Raw genomic sequence first — 13,451 nt, forward strand, 5'->3', positions numbered from 1 at the left:
CCAACTTAAAACCAGGTGGGGACCATCCCAAAGCCACTCCACATGGTATCCAAATCCTCCTACCCCCAGCCCCGAAAGAAATTACTTTTCTCTTTGTCTCCTCCTGTTCCATGTCCCATCCCAACCCATCCCAAAACAATAAAAAACCAGATTCAGGTTTCAGAGCCACAAGCCTTTCCAGTTACACAGTTATATTCTTGGAAATTGATGAATGGATTTTAAAAATCTGATTACATACAATAATATGTTCAAAACATCCTTACTAATTGCTTTCTGGAGCTGAAGCTGATATATCAACATGCTCCCTAATCAACTTAGCAAATTAGCACTTATGGAGTTTAATATTTTAAAAGCATAGCTTTCCATTCAAATTAATAAATGGTTCACAATCACGTTTAGGGAAAAAGTAATACTCTTTCTGCATGCTGGTTCTATCATTGCAAGTAAAGCGTGTTTCCCACGTTTAGTCTGGTGAGATGCTTTCCATTACAACATGGGCAGAAATGCCAAAATTATATGAGATTATTGTGGGATAAATCACAGACCTCTAACACTGCTTCATAAATTATTGAGGAAACATGGGGGAAAGAGGAGAAATGAAAACAAATATCACATCATTTTATTATTGCTCATGATGAAGAAATCTGCCACCCTACCAGTACTTAATCAAAGTCAAGCACAGAGACTGTACTTGCATTAAAAAAAAAAAAAAGCACAAGAGATTAAATTCAAACAATACAAAACAAAACAAAGAAATGTGTAAATAAAGCGATTTAAAAATTACTATTATTTCCAGTAAATCAAAAAAACATCCAGGACATTCACTATCTTCTGCTCCCATTAAGTAAATCTTGGAAAATAAATATTTAGTGAGATTTCCAGAGTAGGGAAGGAAACTAAACCACTTGTGCATACCAGCTATGATGGGGTTAGGATTATAGGGTACCATGACCCAGTTTATGCTGCGCAGAACCAATGATTCAGGCCCCAGGGGACCTCCTTCCTGAAGGTTCACACTATGGCCTACAAGGCTGGAGGATGGGGTAAAGTGAGCGGTGTCCTAGGAAGAAGCAACCCAACTCAGCCCTTCCTGTGACAAATGAACTAGACCCATGAGTGGTAAAAAGATAAACCAAAGGCTCAGGTGCCCCCCTAAAAGGTTCAGAGAACTACTTCAGGTTCTCAGCATCTGCACTCCTCCACTGAGAAAGTCCACACCCATTTCTAAACTCAAGTCATTCAGTAAAGACTAGAATTTTTGAAAAAGTTCTACTTAACATCTTATTTGTTTAGTAGGGAGGGGAGGGAGGGATGGGAGAAAATGACCCATTTAAACAACTTCAGTTACAAGTTTCTACTTCCTCTTTATTAAACTGGTGGAATTTGCTTTTGTGCTCTGGTTGGAAAAGGCGACAGTGATCATTTTCATTCATTCATTCATTCATTCATTCATTCATGTGGTGACAATTAAATTTCTAGTAATCTCTTCAACATTCTATTAACATAAAAAGGAAGCTATCTAGCAATTTCTTCTTTCACTACTGCCAGTAATTTATACATTCTGATAGAGATATTTACCTACTACTTCCAAGGTTGTTGTGACATTTGCTGATCCAAAAGTATTATTGGCGTAACACATGAACACTCCAGAATCATTAACTCTTGCTGAGCTGATAATCAACTTTTCCTGACGTTCAAAATTGAAGTCACCGTGATGCCAGCTATTACTCTGTGTCTGTGCATTAGTCTGCTGGTTTTGGAAAGAGAGAAAAAAAAATCAAAGATTACCATAAAATTTATATTCAGGATCTTTCCTAGATAAATTAAAAATAGCAGCAATTAACTTCTCCATATTAACATTCATTATACACTACTTAAGTAAGAATAATAAAGCATCATGACAAGTCTGTCATTGGAACACTTCATATTACAGGATTATATTGAAAGATAGTCATTATTAATGATTGGAAAAAACATGAAAATTCATTTCATAATAACCATGGCATACATAATTCCAAATTCTCTGCAGCACTAAATATTTTAACAGTGCCAAATTTTAGAAGTTACTATATAAGAAATATTACTGAATACTGATACTTTACATTTAGTCAGCATAGTTAGGTCGTATCAAGAACTCAAATCTTCCAGTTAATCAAAAACATCCAATACATTCACTACATTCTGCTCTCATTAAGCAGATCTTAGAAAATAAATAGTGAGATTTCCAGAGTAGGGGAAAAAAGCGACACCAATTGTTCATAGTTAGGTCATATCATTATCTCTATATCCCAGTGATTGAAAGAAAACACATCACTAATAATAATATTCTATTTTATTAACATTTATATTATTTTCACGAATAAAAATTGAACCACAATGTCTAAAACTAACTTGGAAACTCATCCTACAGTTCTTATCCAGTAGAATTTTGGCAACTATTAAAAAGAGTTCCAAAGTATGTGAGACGTCTAAGAACAAACCCCAAATTATTTAAGCATGAGTGGAAGAGAAAAAGTTGCAAATTTACTCTTGTGATATCACCATTCTACTCATATTATTTGTCTGCAGACAAGACACAGAGAGATTTCTTGTATGGAAAACATCACGGGAATAAAACATAACATAAACTATAGTCACTCTGAAAATATTAGAGGGAGTACTATAGAACTTTCTGCATCTTCCAAATTTTCAGTAAAATGAACACATTCCTACAGAAAAAAATAACAACTGGAAAAAAAAAAAAAGGAAACAGGAGCTGATGTTGACATAAAAGGAGACCAAGGGTAATGCGCTGGCCAGGCTATGGTCAACCTATTAGCATGAGACCATTCTGACACTACTGTAAATCAGAACAATCCCTGTGGAAAGCAATTTGGCTGTTTGTTCATACCCCTGATCAATTCCAGCAAACTTATCTCAAGGAAATAACTCAATTTTTTAAAAAAGCTGCAAAATATTTACTACAGTGAAATCTCAGAGATGACCTAAATGTATACCAAGTATCAAAATTATAAATGTGAAAATAAGAAAAAGGTTCATATTACTTAATAAGCATAAACCGAGTGTACCTTAAAACTGCAAACATGTGGTGATACATATGCATGGGAGCAGAGGGAAAAGAAATATGAAAAAAAAAAGTGGGCAATATAGTATTTATAAAGACCAGACACACAAAGAATACTGAGCTCTTGGAATGCTTGAGGTCCAACTTGTGTTATAAATATAAAGTATGCCCCAGATTTTGAAGCCTTGTTATGAAAAATAGTAGTGCAAAATAACCCATTGATATTTTTTATGTTAATTACATTGATAAGATAATATTCTGGCTATACTAGGTTAAATAAAATGTATCGATTTTACTCTGATCTGTCATGTGCCTACTAGAAAATGTTAAATTACATAGGAGGCTCACATTTTATTTCCCATTGCATAGTACTACAACATGCAATGGTGGAATTATATCTGTTTCTCTTTTCCTCATGTTATTATATTTTTGGAAATTTTTTTTACATTAAAATGAGCATACATAAGAGCAGACTGCCAAAGCGGAATGTTTTGAAATAAAAAGAAGAGAAACCTGCTTTCTTAACTAACTGTGAGATCTTGAGCAAGTGAAGGATACTACTAGTCTCAGCTTTTGTTTCTATAAGGAAATGAGAGGGGGGGGTGCCTGGGTGGCTCAGTAGGTTAAGCATCTGCCTTTGGCTCAAGTCATGAACTCGGGGTCTTGAGATGGAGCCCTGCGTTGGGCTCCCTGCTCAGCAGGAGTCTGCTCTTCCCTCTGTCTCTCTCTTTCTCTGTTTCTCCCTCCCTTGCTTGTTCTCTCTCTCTCTCAAATAAATAAAAGGAAATAAGAAAGCAGAGGTCTTTAAAGGCCTTTTCATTTTGAAGCACAATGCAGATATGAAGACACTCTCTTCCAAGAGATTCTTCTAATAATTGGCAGAAATCTGCCATTTCACTGCAGAAGAGCAATCAAGAAGATGCAGTAGCAAGGTGAGGGGACACTGTTTTGTCCTCTCCCAGTCCACCAGGTTACAGACTTCTCTGCAAAGACAGAGTGACAACAGACAGCTAACATACCACATTCTAGATTTGTCCTATAGATATATGTAGCCCAAGGGTCTATAACAAGGAGCTAAACAGGAACAATGAACACATGTCAGCGCAGGAAGGAATAGCTTGGTCCTATGTGACACAATATCAACACCTAAACCCAAAGACCTTAATTCAGGATGATGTCAAATAACATAATTAAAAGTAAAAATACAAGGGTTTAGAGGCACTAGGAAAGCTAACCAAGATTCACAAGTGTTGAATAAACTCCAAGACTCTCTTAGGGTTTAAAACAAACAACTGCAAAAACTCTAGAATAGTCATTTTATCCTAAATTTCTCTGTGAGTTTTAAACTTATTCTAAACGGTCAGAATCAAATACCAGGAATTTTTAAGATAATTTGATAGCGCTCACAGTGCTAAGTATTCCGAATGAAGCCAAAGGATATCAACAAAAGATTCATGGATGAACCTTGGCATGGAGCCACGAGCCCCATCTGCAAGTCACACATTACATATTGTTTGCATGTGATTTGGTTTTCCTTAACCCTTGAGGTGCACACTGGGATTTCCCCAAAGAGCTCCCAACACTGAAGGCTTATCTAGCAGCGCCAGTGGATTAATTGGGAATGGCATGCAGGACTCCTGGGAAAAGTGGTTCAGAACAAAACTGCCTGGGGCAATTGAATTTCTCATGAAAAAAGGCTAATTTTCAAGTTATACAGAAGCTCAAATACACACATGGTCTAAACCGTTCTCTCATCTGAAATCAAGGATTATGGAAAGCCAATTAATATAGGATTGCATTCCGTAGGGTTAGTCAAAAATCCATACATAAGCTATTGTTTTTATTAAATTATATGATATAGAAACTAAAACTTGTTTCTTTGAGCCACTGGTCTGAAAGAACAAGACTCTAGTACAATCCATTCTCTAGTCAATGGCAGGCTTCATTAGCAAGGTATCATCCATCACAAGTCTATGTGAATACCATCATAGTACTTTGCATTATGCTAATCACCATGGTTACTTATGGAGCAAAGAATTCTTTAAAGAGGCATGAAATTGCCCATGTTGAATACAGAGCATGAGAAGGAAGAAGAAGAGGAGTAAGAGGAGGAGGAAAATATATCATTTCTTTTCTCCCATGTAATGCATATGTGTGTTCTGAAGAAAAACCACTGTGATAGCAAATTACCTTAGATGGCCAAGATTATGCAAATAAAAATTACTGAAAATTCGGTCGATGGGAATTTTAAAGCAAAATATTTGGGAAATTAGAATTTGAAAGACCTTGCTATTAATGATTATTTAGAGAGATAGGGGGGGAAAAAAACTTCATATAACTGGCCAAATTTTACTTAAGATATGCCTTTCACAGTATCTGACATATAGGAGACATTCAATATGCATTTGTTAAATGAATGAGAACTTAAACATGTCCAAATGTTTCAAATTAAAGATAACCATTTTATTAATAGTGACTAAAACAAATAGAAAACCATTAGCAACTTGATCTCAGGTAACCAGCCTCAGAGGGGAGAAGTCAGATCAATAAAAAAGGAAACACAGCTCTCAAATGGATAGGCCACTTTGTGGGAAAGGAGGGAGCGCTCCGGTTAGTATCTGAGATCACTGACTGTTTTTAAATATGGAAGGGGGAAAAAAATTGACAACTTTTCCCAATATTTTAAATCATCTGGCCTGGATAATTTTAAGAGTCTTAAAAATCAAGGTTAACGTACGTGGCTAACAAGAAGTGTTCTTAAAATTTTCCCTACAAAAGTCAAAGAAACAGCACACGGTATAGAACAGGAGTCTGAAGTTCTCTCTTCGGTCTTCTCAAAATAAATTTACAAAATGACACGTATTTGTCGCTAATAATGAATATACACATCCACATATGGTGTTACGAAAGGGGGAAATGTGCATCTCGACACACGCCCAGACAGCCCCACCTCAGACAGACACACCAGCTGAGCCATCCCCAGGATAATTAATAGACTGTTTTAAGGGGAAAACCTTAAAATGTCCCCCACAGAGAGAACAATGTATTGAGAAAAACAAAGGAAACAAGCCACTTACCTGGCTGTTTTCCTTTATCCACATCGAGTCCACGAAACTAGACACATCTTTTATAAAGCACATCACAGAGAAGGCTTCCCCTTCCTTCAGGAGAGAGCTTGTTTTGGATACTGACACAACTGGTACAGCTCTGATGGCTAGAATAAGAAGAAACGTGGCCCTCAAATTATTTGTTCCATGATCATATGCCACTGTCACCTACTGCTTTTCCTCAAATGCACCCAACTTATTTGGGCGTCTTTTAAATAAAATCTCAAGTACTAATCAATCTGTATCATTTGCCTATCTGAAGACATCAGCAATTAAATCTTGCATCCTTCAAGCAAATTCATTAATATTGAGTGAAAAAAATAGGAATGTCTGCTTTGAGATGATAATGCTCCTGGCCAAAGCTATTTTGAAACAGGCAGAAGCCCTGGCACAGGGAAAGTGGCTTTAACCCTGATGGTTTCATGAGGACGTGACCTACGACTAATTATATTCTTTCAACCAAACAGGCATCTTTCCCATGTGCCGTAGTAATAATATCTTGCTCATTTCTGAAAAATCTCCATTTTAAATAGTCAAAGTTTCCTTAATCCCAATGAGCGCCCTTTTTCAAAAGCCTTCATAAAAACCCCTCCGTAGCAGAATGTCACCCGCTGTTGAATTTGATGAGCTCGGAGACACAAAAATCTAGACATCTTCCAGCTACGAATTTAATCAACATAATGCCACGATGATAACAAGGGCCATACTCTGTTGGTGCTTTCCTCCTCAGACTGGGAATAAGTCTGGGAATGCATTAAAATCAAATCGCTGAGGAGAAACTCAATTCCTCTATCAACAGTAAATCAAGAGGTGAATAATGTATATGCTAATCTTTCCCAACAGTGGAATCAAAGCTCCCCAGTGAGGTTCCCTTGGAAGCACACCTCATGCGGTTATGAAACTCTGGGGGTCCTGATGTTGTGAGGTTTCACACTGTCCCCGGGAGAGTCTACACACCGGTTTCTGGCAGATGCACCTGCCAATGGTGGCCGTGCACTGGTGGTGTGGGGCTTGGGGCTACGAAACAAAGAATTCACCGGCCACTGACAGTAGTTGGGAGCTGGGGAAAGTGATGAAGAGCCAGCCACCTGACCGCTGAGAGTAAGACAGACCAGGGAGAGGAGACAAGTCACCCCTCCATCAACAGATGCTCCGCCTCCCCACGAGAAAGAGAGAAAGGGCCCCTACCTGCCCTCACTTTCAGGGTGAATTTCTTGGACAGCACCGTCCTCCCCTTCTGGTCCGCAGAGCAGTGCAAGCAGAGCCGATGATACTCGCGCTTCACGTTTCTGATGGTGATGCCAGCCTTGGGATCAGCGACGAAAGTCAAGTCCTTGGGAAGAGGCTTCCCCTCGCACCCCCTGAGGGAGTAATTGGTCACTTCTGGGTCTGTCAGAGGACAGCGGACCAGCGTATCATTGCCTTCTTTCCCATACAAGGGAAGGTCAACGAGGAAAAGCTTTGCAGGATCTAAAGCATATCAAAAATCAGTCGTCTGAATGGCAGGCCACAGGCACCGAGAACATTTTTAAAAGATCACGGATGACTCCGCATTTTGTTCGTTCTTTGCAAGCATAAGTAGAATTTATCCAAATACTACGAATTGAGTAACAGTTAACATTTGTTATACACTTCCCCTGTGTCGGACACTAAGCTCGGACCATTACACTTTAGCTCATCTCATCCTCGAAGCACCCCGACATGATGGGTACATGCTTACCCCCCTGATGTGATGGGCACTATGCTTACCCCCCGCCCCTTTAGAGGTGAAGAAACTGAAGTCTCAAAAGTGACTCTCCTAAAAAAGTGACATGGCCCAGAAATGGCTGAGCGGAACTCAAATCCCTGTCCAACTGATACCACGATTTGAGCCCCTAAAACTCGGAGGGTATTTTACTACAATAGTTACTATTCTTCTACAACAGGGAATACTCAAGCAGCATGGGCTAAGACTAAGGCTGTGTGATGATACCCATTAGGGTCAGGGAAAGGTGTTCTTTCTCTACCCTTCTGGTGGTGGGGCGGGGCCTTTCCAGAACTCCCAGTGGCCAGGACCTTTCAGCTTCTGCACAGAGCCTGGGAGACCATCAGCCGGCCACCCTGTACAAATGTCATCATGGGCCCCCCTCTTCCTATTTCTTGAAAGATATGTATAAACATAAACTTCTGGAAATCAAATGAAGCCATATTCCCAAGGGGGGTCTTATGAGTTTCGGGAATGCTATGGCAAATACTTCATCATCCGAACCAGGACACTTGTGAGTGAAGGGGAGTGCTATTAATAATTATGCCAGGACACCAGGTGTGGACTGGAAAAGCCTCGGGCAGACTGGGACCTCCTATAAGCAACGACAAACCTCATTCTGTACACACAATATGCGGCCACCCCTACCGTGTAAAGATAATACAGATAGATGGTTGGGCCAACAGATCATGTTTAAAATGTTTTTTTTTTTTAAGGGCACTGAGGGGGGCACTGGATGGGATGAGCACTGGGTTTTATACTATAGGTTGGCAAATCGAACTCCAATAAAAAATATACAAAAATAAGTAAAAATAAAATAAATTTTAAAAAATTTCTTTATTCATTGTCCATTCCACTTGGAATTCGGTGTCCCACAAAAAATCAATTTGACAGTGGTGAAATAGATTTACCATCTGATTTTAGGAAAAAAAAAAAAAACAACTTCTAGAATGAATAATTACGCATGTCCCAGCCTCACTCCTTTGTTCTATGAATAAAGCACGTCATGAGGATAGAACTGAGGTCCGAAACCATCGCTGGTTATCATTCCATCTCCTCTTTCTCAGTTGCTGGAAGCCAGCTCCTACAATGCCCCAATCTCCTTCACTGCTGTAACATAAACCACTCAAGTATCCAAAACATCTCAAATCAGTAGTAGTTTAGTGTAGCTCTGATTTATTGAGGAAGACTTCCCTTCTAAAAAAAAAAAAAAAATCCATGAACTCTGCGAGACTGACTTGGCTACTTGAGCAGTCTCCCCCCATTTATTCAGTCATCTACCCACTGTATGCATATGCAGAATGAGATTTCATTACCACCTGGAAATTAGAGTATCTTCTCGAATGCCAATGACCAGCACACAGGATACCTCCACAATTACAGAAACATACCCAGAGGCTAAGCTGTGCCTTATCAACGGGTAGGTCTCAGTTTACCCACGTAGGAGAATAACAGATACACTGAGGAGAGGCAACCTTCTCTACAGCGAACACGAGGGGAGTCAACTTTATGAACCCTTGAGAAAGCTAGAATTTGCACGATTCTGGTCTCCTGAACGACAACAATTACACCAGGAAGACAGGGCAGGAAACTCTCAGTGTTCTGGTAAGAAACCGAAACTCTTGAGGTCCCTCAGACCTGCAATCTAGGACAGATGTATTCATTATTCCCCCACAATACTGTGGATGAGGCCTCCTACGTAGTCCCGTTTTCACTGGACAGAAACTCAGAGCCAGGACCGGGACTCTATTCTTCCTCCTATGACCTGAGGATGCGTCTCCTAAAGCCCAAAGTACTTGTTTTTACAGCAACAGAAAGAGCCTCCTGCCTCCCACACATTAGCAAACCTCCTCTTGACAAGGATGTTAAGCAAACAGAGGCGAATCACCGAGTTTATCATAGGAAATGAGGTACGGAAATCCAACATTCATATTTTTCTTCTGTTTCTAAAAAGGTCACTATTTTGTTTTGGTTCTTTGTTTCTTTTTCTTTTCTTTTTTTTTTTTAAACGAATCAACTGACAACTATTAAAGAACCTAAGAGGGACATGGGGTGATTTAGCTGACTGGGTTATTTTTCTGGAATTTGCTCCCTAAAAGTGGGTCAATTCTTTTTGAAGTGTTGGTCTGTTTGGGCCTTCCGAGGCCTTTCGTTCCCTGAAGTGTTTTTACTAAGTGGGAGTATCTAGGATCTCAAGGCATTAAAATGCAGCTTTCCCAAAGGGCCTAATTTATTCTCAGGGTTTACTCAGAGTGCCAGGACAAATGGGCTAACCATATTGTAATCTCATTAGGAAGAGCAGCGCAGGCTCACAGACCTTCAGCTGAAGTCATACCCACAGCCACGATGTATCAAGAGATGGTGGGGGGGCGGGGGGGGGGGGGGGACCAACAAAGAAAAATTTGTTTTAGGCTTTCTAGACCTAGCCATATTTTCTCTATGGCTCAGCCATCTCTATGTCATCCATAATTAAGAACAGGATATTAAGTTCTCTAAAGCATAGCATGAAAGAAAGCCACACATTTACCTCTGACAAACACATAAATGGACCTGCTCAAGCCATCTCTGTTGGTGCACGTGTAATTGCCCGTGTGGCCAGCCTCTGCCTTCTCTGTGATCCATTCGTTGTGTGTGTTCTCATTCAGTTGGCCCAGGGTCTCAAAAGTCCACTTGACAAATCCTGGATCGGTGCAGGACAGCCTAAGCTCGTCGCCGACACTGACTATTAACTCTGATTTTGCTGGATGGATGGATGGGAGAGACGGTTCCCCTGGACTCACAGATGGTTGAGAAGAGCCTGCCAAGAAAAATAAGAATCGTGTTGAGTATGATCTTTTCCTTGGCGAAATAAAGCAACTCTTCCAATATTGATTTCCATCTTCTGTGCGCTCTACAATAAAAATAGGACAAAGCTGCCCCACTATTTATAGTTAGAAAGAGTTCTGTTTTAAAGTTTCTTAAGTTCATCGAGAAAATTATTTTCTGCAACTCTCCATTAATCCTGAGGGTCACACTTGGTATGCAAGCCATCCTCGCGGGATGCCACGCATGGCCCTTCTCCGGGTGAAACACACAGCTGGGTCAAGTTTCCACTCTGAATATGGGCCATCGAAATGGTACTGACATGCTGACGCCCTGCTTAGAAACAACAAAAACAAAACCCCACACTATTACAAACAAACAAAAAAACCTACTGGCCTGTTACTCTTCTGGCAAAATGTACATGACCATGACATGGGTTGGCTGTGAATTCAGTTATTTGTGTGAAATTCTCCTTATACGGTGATGTTCCCCAAAAGGAGAACTATTTAAGAGTCTCAAATAATAAGGCAGCACATGAAAATCCCATTTTAAAGATCACACCATGAGGGCAGCCCGGGTGGCTCACACCTTCAGCCCAGGACGTGATCCTGGAGACCCAGGATTGAATCCCACATCAGGCCCCTGCATGGAGCCTGCTTCTCCCTCTGCCTGTGTCTCTGCCTCTCTCTCTCTCTCTCTCTCTCTCTCTCTCTGTATCTCTCATGAATAAATAAAATCTTAAAAAAAAAAAAATCAGACCATGACATAACTCATGACATATGTTGGGCTGCAGCCTAATCAAACTAATGCCTAGATAGGCTTCTTAATATAAAGATGCAAACTTTAGACTCGGAGTATGAAACTTGAAGCTTAGAAAATTCACGGCAGTCCATTCATTCATTCATTCATTCATTCATTCATTCATCCATCTGTTGCATGAATGCAAATGTACCTGTTCCTTATTCACGGTCTGCAAAAGCTTCGAGCTGGGTGCTCGGGAAACATCCACATAAGTGCAACACCTGGTTCTTACACGCACACCAGAGTTTAGAGAATACACTACTCACATGTCACAATAAGTGAAACACAGCTGTTCTGGCTTCAAGCTGAAGAAGAAGGAAGAGGTGGGCTGGACCTTGACCATATCAGAAGAGGTGAAAGAGAAGACAGACATGGGCCGTAGATGTATACCATAGAGACCACACAGACCATACAGAGACACTCGATATTTTCCAGCAGAAAAGTGACATGCACAGTAAGATACCGAGATCTTCTGGATTCAAGGAACTCAGTGAAGAGCTCCAGTCCTCAAAGGTTGGCAGAAGGAATAAGACCTACAGTAAGGATCTGAGACTAAAGGAGCATTATTATACCATCAGAGGAAAAACACATTAATGGTTCTAGTGTAATTAAAACTACAAAGACTGACTCACATTCGACCTGGGTGAGTGAGTGGGAAGAAAGGGTCCCCGGGTGAGGTAGGCTAGAGCAACAGGGTAACAGCACTCCCCGCCGGGGGGTGGAGGGGGAGGGAGCTTTCAATCACTTCTGCAGGGTCATAGGCAAAATGGCATATCTATCCCCTCCACACACATACAAGGTCGGAGACAAGAAGCGACCTGAGTTCTGATGTTGGAGTAAAAATCCTCCAATCCAGGTGGAGAAAGGAGCAGGTGGGAGGCAAAGGCAGCAGGTAAGCCACGCCAGGAAGCTCTCCCCAAGTCTGGCATGACTGGGGGTGGGGAGACATGATCAGAAACGTGTGGGGCCAGGAAGGCCAAGAGCCCTGCTCTCAGGGGCTCCCGGGCCAGTGGATGGGACTTCTCACCTTATGACCTGCATTTCACATGGTGGAGGAAGAGCAAATAACGTGTGAAGTTAAAGACAGGATCAGGGGATGCCTGGGTGGCTCAGGGGTTGAGCATCTCCTTTGGTTCAGGTCATGATCTTGGGATCCTGGGATCTAGTCCCGCATCAGGCTCCCCCGCAGAGAGCCTGCTTCTCCCTCTGCCTATGTCTTGCCTCTCTCTCTGTGTCTCTCAGGAATAAACAAATAAATAAATCTTTAAAAAAAAAAAAAGGCAGGATAGTCAAGGGTGAGGGCTTGTGGAAAAAAGAGGCACACACAAAATACCAATCTTGAAGAGCTCTTCCAGCTAAGAGGGTATAGATTTGAGATTTAAAAGTCAAACAAAAATGAACAAGCTACAACAACAAAACCACCACCAGAAAGGAAGAGGGTGGGAGGGGAAGGCAACACATCAGAAGGTTTCAAAGAGGTGGTAGGGACTAGGGCAGATGCTGAGCGAGATCAAGAGGATGAACAAAAGTGACCAAGGGAACAAACCAAATCTATTTGGTGAGAAAGAGACTGCAGGAAATGCAAGAGTACAATTTCAGGTGAGTGGGAATTTCCATGTGCTCCCAAGGTCAGAGGCTCTACGTGTAGACCTCTGTGAGAAGCTATGGCACCGGAAGGCACAGAAACAGATCTATAGTCAAATGAGGGATCCCTGGGTGGCGCAGCGGTTTGGCGCCTGCCTTTGGCCCAGGGCGCGATCCTGGAGACCCGGGATCGAATCCCACGTCAGGCTCCCGGTGCATGGAGCCTGCTTCTCCCTCTGCCTGTGTCTCTGCCTCTCTCTCTCTCTGTATGACTATCATAAATAAATAATAATAAAAAAAATTTATAGTCAAATGAGGTGAAAAGTTCCAGAAGAGGGGCGCCTGGGTG

General features: G+C 41.1%; 1 protein-coding gene across 4 annotated transcripts in view; it reads right to left on the reverse strand.

Moving 5' to 3' along the window:
• KIT (KIT proto-oncogene, receptor tyrosine kinase) overlaps positions 1-13,451 on the reverse strand; it is an 83,768-nt gene that overhangs the window by 37,059 nt on the left and 33,258 nt on the right. For 2 of the 4 annotated variants that reach the window (XM_072748986.1, XM_072748984.1), the window contains exons 2-5: positions 10,443-10,712; positions 7,360-7,641; positions 6,142-6,278; positions 1,579-1,747 (exon numbers count right to left, since the gene is read on the reverse strand). In XM_072748986.1, the coding sequence (XP_072605087.1) occupies positions 1,579-1,747; positions 6,142-6,278; positions 7,360-7,641; positions 10,443-10,712 (858 nt within the window). Of the gene's footprint in view, positions 1-1,578; positions 1,751-6,141; positions 6,279-7,359; positions 7,642-10,442; positions 10,713-13,451 lie in introns of all 4 variants that reach the window. The other 2 variants (XM_072748983.1, XM_072748985.1) reach the window with 1 other exon arrangement.

The sequence above is a fragment of the Vulpes vulpes genome, chromosome 2 (genome assembly GCF_048418805.1).
Source record: "Vulpes vulpes isolate BD-2025 chromosome 2, VulVul3, whole genome shotgun sequence".
Taxonomy (NCBI): domain Eukaryota; kingdom Metazoa; phylum Chordata; class Mammalia; order Carnivora; family Canidae; genus Vulpes; species Vulpes vulpes.